Source organism: Sardina pilchardus, chromosome 1 (assembly GCF_963854185.1).
Source record: "Sardina pilchardus chromosome 1, fSarPil1.1, whole genome shotgun sequence".
NCBI lineage: Eukaryota > Metazoa > Chordata > Actinopteri > Clupeiformes > Clupeidae > Sardina > Sardina pilchardus.
The window spans coordinates 38,579,460-38,596,866 of NC_084994.1; the positions used below are offsets into that span (position 1 = coordinate 38,579,460).

Sequence of the window (17,407 nt, forward strand, 5' to 3'; positions counted from 1 at the left end):
AGGACTGGGGAGATTGGTGTGGTGGTGGTCTGTGTAGCGAGGGCCTGTGTGTGTGTGGTTAATGGTGCAGTGGTGGTCTAGGCCTGTGTGTGTGTGTGTGTGTGTGTGTGTGTGTGTGTGGTTAATGGGAGTATTATAGAGAGACCAGAGACCAGAGAGCACACTGACTCTCCTCCATCACACCACAGAGCCCACTGGGACGGGAAGACCTCACAGAGGAGATGGATGAGGGGACGAAATGAGGAAATCAGTTAAGGAGCATTGTGTGTGTGTGTGTGTCAGTAGTGTGTATGTGTGTGTGTGTGTGTCTGTGTGAGAGAGTAGTGTATGTGTGTGAGAGTAGTCTGTGTATGAATGTGTGTGAGAGTCTGTGTATGAATGTGTGTGTGTGTGTGTGTGTGTGTGTGTTATAGGGGGTGTGGAAGGGAAAGAGAGAGTGAGAGTATGTCTACTATATAATAAAGTTTAAGCCAAGGAATAAAAGAAAAAAAAGAACAGTGACTGCACATATTTCCCATTTGTTTCAGTGTGCAGTGTGCAGTGTGCCTGAAGACCGCATGAAAGGATAGGGCCGTCATCAGCATCAACATGCACTCACTACGCGGATTCTCCAGACAGTTACCTGCGGAGTCACAGGCTCACCTGGACACTTGTCTGGAGCTGGTCCTGTGGAGCTGGCTGGGTAATGTCCAGCTAATGACCAGGCCAACTGCTGATGCCTACATCTGTCATTCTATAGATAGATAGATAGATAGATAGATAGATAGACTCCTCCCTGGTAATGTCTAGAGAGGTGGGGTAGCTAATGGTGTGCACTCTTAATGAACGTGATGGCTAAACTGTGTATCCCCAACAATATCGTTCTTCGTGTTGTTATCGTTATAGTTTATGTGTGAATGTCGTCATTCATATTATCAACAAGAAAAATATTTTTTTTTATAGTTATCGTTATAGTTATCATTATTGGTGTGAATGGCCCTTTAGCCTAATACAGAAAATGGATGGAGGAACTTATAATTGGATGGACAGATGTCTAAAATAATAGATGAATTAATTCATAATCACTCTCATCCTTTACTGATGTGTGTCATGGAGGAGAATACAAGACGGTTTGCATAGTCTCTCACATCCCAAACACACCTTCAAACACACACACACACACACACACACACACACACACACACACAAATCTCAAATAAAGAAAGACTTTAAAGGGAATAAATGCGTTTCCATTGAAAAGGAATTTCAACAGGGTCTCTCCGACAATCAGCCTTTGTGATTAAATTCGGTTTCAAGAGCCGCTACACGTAGGAATACAATACCACTTAAAAATATTCTCTTTAAAACATCCGCTTTCTACCACTTTTTATCTCGCTTCTTTATGAAATGTTCTTTTTTTATTTTATCTACTTCCTCCATGCCTGTGTTCACGTGTGTATCAAAACACATTTGTGTTTTTATTTGTTTATTTATTGTTTGTGTGTGTATTACGGGCTTTGGCTGGACTCCAAGGACATGCTGCACAACAGAATTGAATGACAGAATCTTAGACTCGAAAAAACAAATTACATCTGTCTTCATACAAAGGAGGAAGAAAAGCTACAGTAGCTATAGCAACTGAGTGGAAAAGTCTGTGAAGTTCTAACCTTAGTGAGGCCATACACTTTTAATGGTCATTCTTTTTCCACAGCATAACTACACACCGAACGATCAATCATTTGCCTCTACATATGATATGCCTCTCATCTTTTTATTGGGTGCTGTTGAGTTGGATAGCAATTTAAAACTGTTTTTGGAATTTATACAGATTTTTTTTTTTTTTTTTTTTGAGATCAACTTCTTTAATTCGTAAGTTTCTTTTTTTCCGAGTCTTATGATGTCTGAGTTTTTAATTGGAACCCCTGCCGGGTGCAAGTCCCTGCTCCTCGGTCACTGGTGTGTGCGCATTCGTGTGAGTTTACTCCACAGTCGCCTTTACTTATATATTAAAAATGTATTTCAAAACTGATTTATTTCATTTTTTTTTCTTGCAGTCTCTATGAAACGCCGCTGATGATGATGAAAAGCACACTGCAAAGTGCAAATCCCCTCGTGGAAATGAATGCATCTTAACGCCTCTCAGAGACTCCAGCTGTGCAGCGGTGCCACCAGAGCGGGGGGACTCAGGGCCTCCTATGTGGGCCAGACACGGCCCGTATCCGGCCCTGAGTCGGCTGCACTCCGGGGTGACGTGACTCGTGGGCTGTGGAGACATTTCCTCTGTGCCGTCTTGCTGATTCATTGACTGAAAAAGGCAGCAAGGGTTTGCACTCTGAAAAAAATAGTAGACAAAGTCTTTGCTGAAGAAGACTTTACTGAGGGTGAGCAGACGTTTCAGCCATTAGGCTATTCTCAATGTTCGCACTGATTCATTGACTGGAAAGATCAAAACGACCCTGCCTCGGAGAGAGCCAGACTGTTGGAGACGGAGGTCGGCAAACGGCTCTGATAAGAGCGCGGCGACAATCTGAATGTGGAGAGCTGTCGAAGCGTATACAAGACACTTGCTGGGTTGCAGTTAGCTAAATCCTGCCTTTGTGTGTTTCAAAAGCCGCCCCCGTCACCTCCTTGCGTGCTTTACTCACTAGCGCTGAAAGATGTTAGAGCGACGTTAGTGCCACACGAAACGGTTCAGCCAAACAGGATTAGTTTGAATTGTTACTGTTGGCATCGTGACTCGAGCCGCGACAAGAGCGCGCGATTTTTCCTAGATCGCACGCCATCGCATTTCCTTTTATCGTGAGGAATTCCCACGACTGACAAAAAAACAGCCAGCGATGAGGCCCGAAATCGTCGATGAGAGTCACGCTGCGGATTAATGGCTTTGAACTTTACCCAACGAGAGAGCCCTTTGGGGGAAGCTCTTTTTGTCTTTTTTCACAACCCGGCACAGGACGTTTTCACTCGGTCTTATTTATTACAGCTTATTAAATCGAATTTATGCCGTGAAATTTCATTAGTGCTGATAGGAGGTCGGTACATCTCGACTGATGTCGGGGGAGCGGAGACACCGCAAACATTAAACGAATGTAAAAATCTTTACATCTATTGGGGGGGCCATGAAATGAGTTAGTGCCTAATCATAATAAGGATCGGCAGATATTTAGTCTAGTCATACAAACACGTAGGGCAGCATATGCACACACACACACACACACACACACACACACACACACACACATACACACACACACACACACACACACACACAGAGAGAGAGAGAGAGAGAAAACCATTAATAAAAGTCCAGCTAGTTACACACTTTCTTTTTGAAATAAAACTCTGCAAAGGATTCTGCTTTTAACCCAGTATAATCCCTTCATTAGAAACAACCACTGGAAATGCAATCCACCACAAACACACTGACCAATACTTACACAACAAGAAAAACTAAAGTGTATACAAGAAACAAACCATCTTTTTACAAACACTAATATGCTGTTTTTAATGAAAACACACCAAACAATGTCCACAAAGCACATGACCAGTACAGTTTTCCATTAAAAAAAAAAAAAAAAAAAGTGCATCATCATGTCTTGCATCACAGTAGGTAATGTCTTGCTCTTGTCAGTGTCAAAATTTTTGTGTATTTCCATCACTTCTTTTACAAGCTTCCACCTATTTCCATATTTCCTGTCCCTCTTTTCTTTTGCATGATTCTATCTATTCATATATTTCCTTCAGTTATTTTACAAGATTCTATCTATAAACATTTTCCTCCAATTCTTCTACAAGCTTCCACCTCGTCTTGTTTTCCCTTCACGTCTCTCATACAGTACAGTACATCTCCTCGGTGTGGACAGCCCCTGACTATTTAAAAATAGAATCCTCTCCTTTTTTCCTCTCCCTCCCCCTCCCCCTCTTCCTCTTCCCTCTCTCCTTCCTCCCTGTAGCCTTCCTCTCCTCCGTCTCTCACCCTAGTTTCCACACTCCAGACCCCCCTGCCGAGGTGCATGCGTGTGTGTCAGGGGCAGACGCAGGCAGGGTCGGTGCCGACTGACTCGTCCCCTTCTTCAGGGACGCTCGCTCGCGTCCTATAAATACACACTCGGCCCCTTCTGTCCTCCTTTCGCTTTGTCAACGCCGCCCCGAGACACGAGAGCCTTGCTGCCGACAGGTCACTCGCTGTGGCTCTAGCTGGTGGATCAGAACAAAGCCCTCGCGCGCCATTGGCTGCCCATGGGGGGGGGGGGAGGTCTTTTTAAGATAAAAGGGAACTTTTAAGGTGCTGTGATGTGGATTACTTTTGTCCTCGAGTGACCCCTTCGGCAAGAACTAAAATGTTTGATATATGTGTTCTGTCAAATGGTCCCATCTCTACTTTTTTTTCTTTCTTTCTTTCTTTTTAAATCGTGCTGTTCAAATGGAGTATAGAAAAATGTGTGGACATTGTGCATTCCAATGGTTTAGGATATAACATATAGGAGAAAACAATTGCACACAACTACAGGGTCGATTTCCACTTATTCACTGGTTTACAACAATCAATCGGCAACAATCAACTTGTCAAATACCTTTTTACCCAACATTAAGGCAGACATAGTCCAGAAAAACCTCAAAACCTTGAGAGCTTAGACATTCTGATAGTTTTCATCCATTTATGTCACATAGTCTCAGCCATACACTGAGTACAGCATAAATTGCACCCAGAATTCTGGGCACCTAAACATCCGTCATGACCAAATCCAATGCACTCCAATGTCCAATGTCTTCAATTGAGGAGAACAGGGTGGTGTTGCTTTGCATTCCCACGTTTTGCAATCCAGAACACGGCCCATTTAAAAGCTGCATTCTGTATTCTAGAATACCTTATTCCAAAATTCTGTAATCTAGAATGCCATATTCCAAAATTCCCAGCTGAATCATGTGTTTAATCAGCATTATCCAATAGGGACTTGTGACATACATCCCCAGGGTGTTGATTTGATAACGTCACTGCTCCCCCTTGAGGAAGTCCAGGGCAATGCGTCACGTGTCCTCACCCTCACCCTCACCCTCACCCTCTTCTTCTTCTTCTTCTTCTTCTTCTTCTTCTTCTTCTTCTTCTCCCTCGCTCTCCTCTGGCAGAGTGGTCAAGTCCTGGATCACCACCTGCGGCGGGATGCCGGGCATGCTCGCCACCGGCATCATCACGGGCACGTGCATGGGCACGCTCAGCGTCACGGGCACGCTCATGCTCATGGGCACGCCCCCGCCCATGGCGTTGTGCCCGCCGGTGGTGTGCGTCACGATGATGCTGTTCTTGTGCAGCTCGGCGGTCAACGCCGGCGACATACCGACGCCGATAACACCGCCGCCGCCGACACTGACCCCCATCGTGGTCGTCGTTGTGGTGGCGGCGTTGCTCGTCGTCGCCCCCTGCAGGCTCTTGCGGTACTGCGCGAAGCTGCAGGCCTTGAGCACGATGGCCACCACGTTCTTGCCCACCAGCACGCCGGAGACGCGCGCCTCGCGGTACAGCAGCAGGTTGCCGCCGCGGATCAGCAGCGTCGCCACGTTGACGGCGGCCAGGCTCAGGATCGGGTAGAGCATCATGCGGTGCGGCGCGATGTTCACCCCCTGCATGCTGATCTCGCTCAGCGACACGCACGGCAGCACCAGCAGCAGGATGTAGCAGTAGAAGAAGGTCAGGCCCTCGGCCCAGAGCGGCAGGCCGCGCCGCTGCGGCTCCCACAGGCCGGCCTGCACGTCCAGCACGTCCAGCAGGTCCACCACCACCCAGAAGAGCCGGCTGCGGATCTCCTCGCGCTTGCGGACCGGCCGCACGTACTCCATGTGGTCGATGGCGGCCAGCACCACGTAGAGGACGGGGACGCTGACCGACAGGAGGAGGGTCAGCGCCTTGCGGCCCAGCGCGTCCGTGAGGATGACCGACCCTCCTCCTCCGCCTCCGCCGTCCCCTCCCGAAATGGAGCTTGCGCCCGTACTGCCGGACGACGCCCTGGCCTTGTAGTTCTGGTACACGAAGTAGACCTTGATCTCCAGCACGAAGACGTAGAAGAACCAGAGCACCATGGCGTAGCCGCGCTGGGCCGAGCGCACCTCGGCGCCCACCCACGCCGCCACGTAGCGCAGCGCGATCAGGAAGCAGGCGTCGCCCACCAGCACCACGATGCCCACGCCCACCTTGCGCGCGCCAACGCTCTGCTCCACCAGGTAGGCGTCCAGCAGCGCCATGCTGCACACGATCAGCGCCGCGGACAGGCACGCGTGCGGCCTGTTGACCGGCGGAGGGGGAGCCATGGTGGAGATGAAGAAGAAGAAGAAGTAGAAGAAAAGAAGAAGGGGAATAAGAAGAAGGAGGAGGAGGAGGATGGAAGGAAGAGGAGATGAAAAAGTTGAAGGAGGAGAAGGATACTATTTTGCTTTAGTAACTGCTGCTCTAGAAACTTCAAAAGTGGAAGGGAAAAGCTGGTGGAGGAGCGGCAGCAGCAGTGACCAGAGCGGAGGATGGATGGATGGATGGATGGATGGATGGATGGATGGATTGGGGGAAAGATAAAGAGGAGGAGGCAATTTGGGGGGATCAGCAACACAATGGAGATGGAGGATGGAGAGAGTTTCGGTTGAGGAGCGGACAGGGCCAACGAGTGGAGGGACAACCCACCGTGATCCAGAGACAAACAGAAGAAAGATCAATTAGAAGAAGAAGAAGAAGGAGAAGAACTAGGAGAAGAAGAAGAACTAGGAGAAGAAGAAGGAGAAAAGGAAGAAGAAGATGAAGAAGTAGAAGACAAGAAGAAGGGGAATAAGAAGTAGGAGGAGGAGAAGGATGGAAGGAAGAGGAGATGAAAAAGAAAAACTGGAAAAAAAAGTTGAAGGAGAAGGAGATGCTATTTTACTTTAGTAACTGCTGCTCTAGAAACTTCAAAAGTGGAAGGGAAAACCAGAGTGATCCGGTGACAGATCAAACGCTGAAAAAGGGGGACAAGAAGATAGAAGAGCAAAGAAGAAGATGGATTCACTTCAGTAAAGGAGGGAGGAGGAGGGGGATTATACTCCTCTAACTGAAAGAAGAGGATGGATTCACTTCGGTAAAGGAGGCAGGATAATATTTTACTCCTCTAACTGTATAACTGGACACTACACCAGTGGAGGGAGAACCACTGCGGATGTGGACATTTCCTCATTGAGGACCGAGGAGTGGACAGTCATTATGATTACTGATAGACTGAGGAGTGGACAGTCATTATGATTACTGATAGAGTGATACTAATGGAGACCGATGGTCTCGGTGCTGTGTGACTGTGCTGGGGGTTTACTCAAGAGCTGTGCACGTTGTAATTCGGTGGAGAGACTGGAGAGGTTTACTGGCACAGACTTGGGGGAGTATTTTTATTTTTGGAAGGAGGTTGAATGCAGGAGAGTTTTAGGTGCCGCCAAGATTAAAATCAACCGGATAGATTTGGATCGGTTGTGCGAGCGAGAGTGTGTGTGTGTGTGTGTGTGTGTGTGCACGCGAGATGCTGTCACTACTGTTGCCAGGCCACCAGATCCCCAAAGAGGGCAGACAGGGGAAAAGAGAAAGAGACAGAGAGGAAAAAAGAGAGATAGAGAGAGAGAGAGCGAAGATACAGAGGAGGAGCAGATTAAGAGATCAAGGGCCAAAAAAAGAAAGAGTGTCGACAGAGAGCGAGCGAGAGAGAGAGAGAGAGAGATAAAGACGTAGTACTCCAGAGAGAGGGATTAAAAAGAGGCAGTTTTATGGAGAGAGACACACACACAACAAGAGAGACACAGAGCGAGAGAGAGAGCGAGAGAGAGTTCTCTGACTGTAAGCTAACATTCCTCGCTCCATAAACTGTGTACCAGAGCATTGTTTCCTTTACCGCTCCATCTCAGCGTTCCACATTACCCTGTCAGCAACCACCCCCCAGCTCAGCCTCCCCCTCCTCCCCCTCTCCTCTCCTCTCCTCTCTCTCCTCCCTCTCTTCTCCACCTCCTTCTCCTCGACGCTTTCAACCTTTTGCATAAGCATCCAGAACTCCCTTCAACCCAGCCCCCCACCCCACCCCCCACCACCCTCACACACTCTTACACTCACACACACACACACACACAAACCTCTAAACCCCCCTCCACGCCCGCGCAAACGAGACCGCTGGCGCCGGTGCCGTCTGTTCCAATTAATGCCTAATGGCATCAGACGCGGGCACAGCCTCTGAATATTTCAGCGACCCCGGTGGCACAAGGTGGCACATGTGAATTGAGGAAGACGAGGAACGAGAATGACAACGATGATGATGACGATGATAATGATGATCGAAAGTGCGGGCGAGATTGGGGGGGTAAGGAAGGAGGAAAGTGACAGGCGGGGGAAACCAGCGAGCGCGAAAGAAAGAAAGACAAACAAACAAATAGACAACAAACAAACAAACAAGCGCAGTTCTCGGATGATTCCTCTGCCACAGCCCACACGCTCTGGTGTTTCCGGAGTCAATCATAACGGGCCGTCATGGTGACAAAACGCGTTCGCTCCGGGAGCCCAGATGTGGCGGAGGGAAAACTGCACACCGCAGCAAACTATTCCCGGGTCTCTCTGCGCGCGGCGCTCCGTCGTCCGTCCATTCACGCGCTACCACGCGGTCAGCAGGAGGAGGCTGTTGACCACCGCCGGCGCCGATCTGTATAATCCATGCTTAGATCCCAGCAGAGACGGCACGTTCGGGGAAAAAGAGAGAGAAGATGTCGAATCTGAACATTTCATTCAGCTCTTCTTTTAATCTTTTTTTTTTTTTAAATAATATTTTTTTTTATTTCACCTGCAAAAACAAAACACAGGATCCTCAGTTTGCCAACAGATTGCCCAAAACACCCGTCAGAAGCGGAATTCCACTTGGAAGGGACAAGACCAACGACGGCAATTAGAAGGAAAAAACAGTGGAAGTTTATTCCCAGGATAGTCTGTGCTCGGTAACAACAAATCCTGTCTCTGCGTCTGCAAAGCTCTCCTCCTCTCTCCGCACCGAAGCCTCCCCCCACTCCGTCTATCCTGGGTGTCGGAGCGACAGAGTGGAGGGCTTGAAGTTGATCCCGGGCTGCATTAGCGTCTCCTGGTTGCCGTGGTCGCTCACCGACCCCTCCGAGAAGTCTCCTCTGAGGTCCTCTCTCCCCCACTCTCCTGAAGCAAGGGGGTGTGTGTGGGGGGGGGCGGTAATGATGGTCTCCTCCTCAGTTTTTTTTGCTGGTCTTCAAAGGAAAGGGTTTGAAGGTCTATCCCCTCTATCCTCACTCTCTCTGTCTGTCTCTCTCTTTCTCTCTCTGTCTCCCTTTCTTTTTCTTTTTCCTTTTTTCTCTTTCTTTCTGTACTCCTGTCTTCCCGGAGTGAACCAACCGAGTGGTCTCTCCTACAGTACGCTCTCTCGCGGAGCTGAATATTTTCCTCGCTGGTCTGCTGTTGCAGTTGCGAGAGAATGGGTCTGAGTCTCTCCCCCCTCTCTCCTTTCTCTCTCTCTCTCTCTCTCTCTCTCTTCTGCTCGCTCAGTCTCTTTTTCCGTCCTCCTTTTCTCTACTCTTTGTGTTCTTCTCCTCTCTTAGAGAACAGGCAGAGCGCTTTTCTCCCCTGGCTGCCTGCTGTTGCTGTTTCTGTTCAGACAGAGAGAGCGAGAGAGACAGAGAAATGTTTGCGTCTCTTCTACTCGTTTCAGTCCAGAGAGAGAAAGAGAGAGTTTCTTTCACTCTATTTCTGTCCTTCTCTCTCTCCGTCTTTTCGTCTGTTCTTCCTCTCCTGTTGTCTGCTCTGCGCGCTCGCTGCTCTTAGAGTGGGTCTGGCTTGCAGGAAAGAACGAGAGAGACAGAGAGAGATAGAGAGAAAGAGCTCGTTCCAGCACACCCCCCTCTCTCTCTCTCTCTTTTTCTCTATCTCTCTCTGTCTCTCTCGTTCTTTCCTGTTTTCACTCCTCCCTCGTTTCCACCCTCTCTCCCTCCCTCTATTATTTCCCTAGTTCTGGGGTGCACCCAGGCATTGGATCTGGAAGGACCATGCCCCACAACCTAGCTATACAGACAGAGAGAGGGAGAGAGGGAGAGAGAGAGCAAGGAAGAGAAAGGCAACACTAAAAACAGAAATTTATGATATAACTGTAAAATGCATGTACCAGTAAGTGGCTGCAAAGATGAAAATAGGCAAAAAAATAAATGGGACAGAGAAGGCAGAGTCAATGTGTGTGTGCGTGTGTGTGTGTGTGTGTGTGTGTGTGTGTGTGTGTGTGTGTGTGTGTGTGTGTGTGTGTAAGCATGGCAGAATATTTGTGGGTATGTTTGTAGGACAAAAACTGTGAATGGGTGCACTTGAAAGTAAGAAAGAGAGAGAGAGAGAGAGAGAGAGAGAGTGTGTGTGTGTGTGTGTGTGTTGAGTGATGGAGAAAAGAGTAATAAAAGGCTGGTGTCCAGGATGGAGAAAAAAGCAAATAAAAATAGACAGAGAGGATGAACACATAAAACACAAAGCTCCAGGGCTAACTCTACTCTCACCCCTCCTCTCTCTCCTCCTCTTCTCTCCTCTCTTTCCTCTTCTTTTCTCCTCTCTACTTTCATCCTCTTTTCCCCTCTACTCTTCTCTCCTCTCCCCCTCTCTCCCCCTCTCTTTCCTCCCCTCTTTTCCCCTCTACTCTTCTCTCCTCTCCTACTCTCTTTCCTCTACTCTTCTCTCCTCCTCTCTTCTCCTCCTCCTCCTCTTCCCCCTCTGTTTTCCGTGGTCAGTATCCATTACTTTGAGAATATACTGCTGCTCTGTGGTATGAGACTTTGTCTTCCAATCTATTGCAGAATTGATTAATACTCAGTGATTGTTTGTCATCGTTTGCTTTGCTCTCTGTTCCGCGGGGCTGTTTTTCTTCCTCTTTTCGTTTTGCCTGTGGTCTTGATTTGACCTTTTTCAGGTTTTATTTTTTTTACTGGCAATAAAGGAAACTCTCTCTTATCAGTATTATTCTTCCCTCTCTCCCTCTCTCTTCCTCTCTCCTTTTCTCTCTCTCTGTCTCTCTTGCTCTTTTAATGATGAAAGAATACTGGCCATAGTGGTGGTGCTACTGGTTGTCCCTGGGCTTACCCCTCCAGCTCTGGATGGGTTCAGTGGTGTGTGTGTGTGTGTGTGTGTGTGTGGTTCTCTGTTGGGCTGGCTTCCAGGGGGGGAGGGAGAGCAGGCGTTAAGGGACCCGAGCACCACGCACCAGGGAGCGGGGACTCCACCACCTCCACCTCCCCCTCCACTACCATCCCCACCACCGCCTTGGGGGATCGGTGAATCATGGTAAGAGATTTAGGGATTGTCTGAGTGTGTGTGTGTGCGTGTGTGTGTGTATGTGTGTGCGTCTGTGTGTGTGTGTGCGTGTGCGTGTGCGTGTGTGTGTGTGTATGCTAGAGAGAGAGTGTGTGTAAGGGAGAGAGGGAAGAAAGTGAAGAAAGACTGACTGACTGGAGAGAGAGATAAAGAGAGGGAGATGGAGAGAATAAAAGAGATAGAGGTACTGGGCAGAGGGCAGCGATAGCACAAGCGAAACGCATCAAGGGTACAGGGAAGTGTGTGTGTGTATGTATGTGTGTGTGTGTGTGTGCATGCTAGGGAGAGTGTGTGTGTAAGGGAGAGAGAGAGAGAAAGGGGAGAAAGGCCGACTGCTAAGAGAGATAAAGAGAAGGAGATGGAGAGAGGGGGGAGGCAAAGGGCAAAATGAGGAGGCAAAAAAGACATGGGCAGAGAGCAATGAATAGCACAAGTGAAACGCATCAAGGGTATAGGAAGTGAATGAGTGTGTGTGTGTGTGTGTGGTGTGGTGTGTGTGTGTTTGTGTGTCTGCTGTGTGTGTGTGTGTGTGTGTGTGTGTGTGTGTGTGTGTGTGTGTGTGTGTGTGTGTGTGTGTGTGTGTGTGTGTGCTGTGTGTGTGGGTGTGTGCTGTGTGTGGTTGTAGGTGTGTGTGTGTGTGTGTGAGGGAGAGAGGGGGGAGGGCAGGACAGATAGAGAGCCACCAGGGGCAGAGAGAGATAAGAGACGAGAAGAGCGCAGAAGAACATCCCCTGAAACATGTTTACTTAAGCGTCCTGTGTGTTACTAAAGGTCACACACTCACTCACACAAACAAACACCACACCTCGCAACACAGAGACACACCCCCTCTCTATTTCACACACACTCACACTCGTGCACGCACTCACGCACGTAGAGTATACACACACAGACACACACACTCTCACACTCTATCTCTCTCTCTCTCTCACTCACTCTCACATAGACACACACATGCACGCATTCGCAGGCACACACACGCACGTACACATACACACACAGACACACACTCTCTCTCTCTCTCTCTCACTCTCACTCACACAGACACACACACATACACATACACGCGTGCATTTGTGCACACACACACACACACACACACACACACACGTTCCAAGTGTAGTCATTTTCCACAGCACAGGAACCCCTTGTGCATAGAGATGGCCCTAATGACAGGTGACACTGGGCCTCCTCTCCGTCCCCCCTCTGCCCACACCAGCACCACCATCCTGGTCATCATTTAAAAATGACCACTGCTCTCCACTGCTTAACCTAGCGGGTGGAGATGTGTGTGCGTGTGTGTGTGTGTGTGTGTGTGTGTGTGTGTGTGTGTGTGTGTCTGTGTGTGCGTTTGTGTGCGCGTGCGTGTGTGCGTGCGCGTGTGAATGAAATGAGGCTCTGAATACTTAATGATGAGACACTGTGTCGTTGCACGCAACCCAGAGAGTTAACTGACTGTGACTGTCTCTCTGTCTCTCTCTTTCTCAAACACACACACGCACACACACACACACACACACACACACAGACACACACATCTCTCTGGCCACTGTTGATAATTACATGTGCTCGATCGCTGAGAGAGCTCCGTCTCCTTAAGAAGCACTTACCATCAATCTCTACACTGGCACAAATAGACGCTCCCCGCTCCCAGATGACCAACCAATCTCTACACTGGCACAGATAGATACTCCCAGAAGACCAAACAGAGGCGTCCGTGGGGAATCCCCAGTTTCCTCACAAGATGGTGTGTTATTTGTAGTTTTTATTTGTAGAACTCCATTAAAAACAGTGCAGTTACATCATTTTAATAACTTGAATCGGACTGAACTCTTGTAGGGTGCTAAAAGGCAAATTCAGCATGACATAACTGGCTGATCTGAATGTCCAATGAATGAAATAAATGAGTAATGAATAATGAAAGCTACTGCAGTACGGAATGTGTGTGTGTGTGTTTGTTTGTGTGTGTGTGTGTGTGTGTGTGTGTGTGTGTGTGTGTGTGTGTGTGTGTGTGTGTGTGTGTGTGTGTGTGTGTGTGTGCGGCCCCATGAAGGGAACAGATATTACGCAAAGCTTGATTGCCGTGTGTGGTTTCCATGTTCTTCTTTGTGGTAATATTGATATTCATGTATTCAGGCTCTCCAGGCTGTTTACTTCTCTCACCCCCTGGTGGTCTCTGAGATGGAGAGTGAGTGCACCGCACGAGGTTCCCGCCGCCGCAGTCATTTGCAGTGCGGTAACTACGTTGACTGAATGCTGTATATATATTCACATGGAGTGGTCATATAATCATATAAGTAACAGTATAGGGATGCCTACATTACATGTTCTTAGCTTCAGCCCTGCTTAAAAAATAACAGCTACAGTAGAAACCAGCTTATGCTGGTAACAGGTTTTAGCTGGTATAATGGGTTTTAGCTGGTGTACTGGTTTTACCTGCTTTTCTTTCAGCTCTTGCTGGTCTTTGCTGGTGTACTGTAGCTGGTTGGGCAACCAAGGGGACATGGTGTTGTGACCATGTGAGAAAGCCGGTCATGCTGGTGTGACGAGCCTGTCATGTGGGATACAGATGGTGTTAAGATGGTCATGCTGGTAACCAGCCTGCCACTGGACATTGTTGGTGTACGATGTTCATGCTGTTTTGTTAGAATGACCAACATAAACTGGTGTGGCCAGTTAAACCAGCAGTGAAGACCAGTTAAAATGACCAGCTTGAGGTGGTACAACAAGCAAAACCAGCTGAATTATCATCCTTAAATGGGTAGGCTATCTGAAAGTATGTTTTTGAATTTTGCTGGTCTCGCAGGTCAACCATCATAAGGTGGTCAAATAAGCTGGTTAAGATCAACCAACAAACCACCTTAAAGGGACACTTCACCGATTAGCATTAAGCTTTGTATCTTTAGAAAACCAGTCATGTTTTTGAATGGTCGTGCATCATTCCCTCAGTTTTCCTTGAGAAGGGAGAAATACGGATTTCAATAAAACCCATGAATAGGACTTCCTGCTTTCAATGATGTAAAATGATGATTTTTACATCATTGAAAGCAGGAAGTCCAACATTGAAATCCGTATTCCTCCCATCTCAAGGCAAACTAAGGGAATGATGCACGACCATTAAAAAACATGACTGGTTTCTAAAGATACAAAGCTTAATGCTAATCGGTGAAGTGTCCCTTTAAGCAGGGTAATCAGTCTATTTGTGTGTGAGAGGAATTGCTTGTGGAACGCTCGTTATTAATTTTCTCTCAATCTGCAGAACACCATCTGACAGACAGTGCTGTTGAACCATGGGCTATGTCTTCTGACAACAGTGTAGCTTTTCAACTCAAGACCGCAATGAATTATCATGCCAGCTTTTAGACTTCTCAGCCTAGTGGCTTCATGTACTAATGATACTTTTACAAAAAAAAAAGACTAAAAAAGCCCCTGTAAAGATTTCCAATAATTTGATCAGTGTGAGTTTAAGCATGACTGGCATTGTGGTCCTGATTCCATTCGCTGCACCATACTGCTAATTCCATTAGCGCACTGGAAGGCTGAGCACTGAATGCAAATTGTGGCAAGTCTTCAAATCCTATTAGATCAACTTGGCTATAAAATGAACAGCTGGAGTTCTAGGTTCACCTCGGCCAGAAATACACACATCAGACAGAGTGTGTGTATCGGTTAATACATGGAGCCTATAGGAGGAAACACACACATCAGCAGAGTGTGCGCATGGGCTATTATATGGAGCCTGGGCAGAAACACATCAGACAGAGTGTGTAGGTCATTACATGAAGCCTGGGCAGTTCATGGTGGGTGTTGGTGAAGAGGTTGGCGAGCCACACAGGAGAGACTATTTTTTATTGATGACTACACTCAGTATTGCTCATTAAAGTCTTAGACTCAGTAAGACTCAAAAGTCTCAGTATTGCTTATTAGAAGTCTTTGGCTTCTGATGTGTGTAGTGACAGAGGAGCTTCCAATTGATGTTTTATAATGTCTTGTGTGTGTGTGTGTGTGTTTGCATACATGTATAAATTGATTGTGCACATGGCTGTATCTTTGTCAATGTGTCCACATCTGTATTGGCATCCTTGTGTACTTCTACTGTATGTGCATCTACTGTATCTGTGCATTTGTCTGTGTCTGCGTTTGTCTCTGTGTATGTATGTATGTGTATCTATTTGTGTCTGTCTATGTATGTGTCTGTCTGTGTGTGCGTTTGTCTCTGTGTGTGTGTGTCTGTGTGTATACGTATGTGTGTGTGTGTGTGTGTGTGTGTGTGTGTGTGTGTATGTATCTGTGTGTGTGCGTGTCTGTGTGTGTGTTTGTGTGTGTGTGTGTGTGTGTGTGTGTGTGTCGGTGTGTCGGTGTGTATCTGTATGTGTATGTGTGTGTGTGTGTGTGTGTGTGTGTGTGTGTGTGTGTGTGTGTGTGTGTGTTGGCTGTGTCTGCGACCCACTCTCCCCCTGTCCTAATTCCTGTGGCTGTGGCTGTGGCCCACTTCTCCTCCTGTGCAGCGAGGGAGAGTGACGAATGAGCCGCTCTGCACTGCCCTGCCCTGGCACCACTCCTGGTGCCCCTCCTCCACCCTGCCACCCCTCCACCCCTCCGCCCTGCTACCCCTCTACCCCTCTACCCCTCCACCTTGCCACCCCTCCACCCCTCACCCCTTCGCCCTGCCACCCCTCTACCCCTCTACCCCTCCACCCTGCCACCCCTCTACCCCTCCACCCTGCCACCCCCTCTACCCCTCTGCCCTGCCACCCCCTCTACCCAGCTCCCTCTGCCCCGCCGGCTTCTGCCCCCACACTCGCCCCTGCCCCGATCTCCATCCGTGCGCAACACATTCTCCAGCTGTTGTGAGGCACCCCCTCAACTCCATCACCACCACCACCATCCTCTGCTGCCGAGCGGCACGGCGCAGTGCGCTGCATTCTGGGTAAGGGCTGTTGCTGCGGTTGCGTAAGTTGTGGGCAACATTCGGCCATCTGTTGGCAGAGGGAGAGAGAGTGGGTGCAGAGGCTCATGAATGTCACTCTGAGTCTGTGTGGCGGGGAAGGGATGTGTGTGTGTATGTGTGTTCATGTGCTTGTGTGTGTGTGTGTGCGTGTGTGTGTGTGTGTTTGTGTGTGTGTGTGTGTGTGTGTTCATGTGCTTGTGCGTGTGTGTGCGCGTGTGTGTGTGTGTGTGTGTGTGTGTGTGTGTGTGTGTGTGTGTGTGTGTGTGTGTGTGCGTGCGCGTGCGTGTGTGTGTTTACTTCTTTGCCACAATCATATGGTTTCTATTGTCCAGAGCATTGATTGATTTCCTTCATGAACTGTAGTGCACCATATGATGTGCATGATGTGCAACATGTTGCATTGACTTTTTTTTCTCTTTTCTCAGTGTGAGCGTGGGTGTACACTACTGTATGTCTGTGTGTCTGTGGGATCCTATAGACCGATTTTACAGTTAATACACAATGGAACTGTGTGCACAGCCTGGCAACAGAACACTCCGATAATGTAAATAAATGTAAAACTCTCAGGAACTGTTCGCTTTATTTATTATTCTATAGCCTGCAGACTATAAGTCTATAGATTATTCCGTCTCAGAGAACAGCATACAGTAGGCCGTGCACTTTTACATTTTCATCATCTCTGCCTGAAACTGCTGGCATAGGATATTCCCCCACACCTGCGCCAGATGATACTTAAACACAGCATAATTTAGTACAGCTTTCGCCAATGCTGTGTGCTCACTTCATAAGTCCCCGCAACTTTAAAAAGGCAATATGTACAAAACGCAATATGGCGCATGAATCAGCACTTGGGTAAATCTTATTAATAGTCTGGAGAACCTGATATGGATATATTTGGTATGAAATTAGCATTAAGTAAAATGGCCCTAAATCCCTAATGAGGAATAAACTGCATCCAATAATACGGAACATAATAGCGAAAAGGGACGCAAGCTGGGCTTTTTCAGCAAAGCAATAAAACTGAAATAATCCTGATTTTTTTTTTATGCAGTGCTACACGGCTTTAACAGGATTCTCTATTCTCCTAAAGAGTCGTCTAAAAGTAAACTTACGGATGGGTTCGCACGTTTTTAAGA

The 17,407-nt window shown here is 47.9% G+C and overlaps 1 protein-coding gene across 1 annotated transcript; it reads right to left on the bottom strand.

Moving 5' to 3' along the window:
* Positions 1-5,085: 5,085 nt before the first annotated feature.
* On the bottom strand, positions 5,086-6,282 carry LOC134078688 (transmembrane protein 121-like; the record flags this gene model as incomplete). The annotated part of the gene is made up of 2 exons (XM_062534794.1): positions 5,970-6,282; positions 5,086-5,900 (listed from the first exon to the last, which is right to left on the bottom strand). Coding segments are annotated over exons 1-2 (1,128 nt in total), but the record flags the coding sequence as incomplete, so codon positions are not given.
* Positions 6,283-17,407: the final 11,125 nt, after the last annotated feature.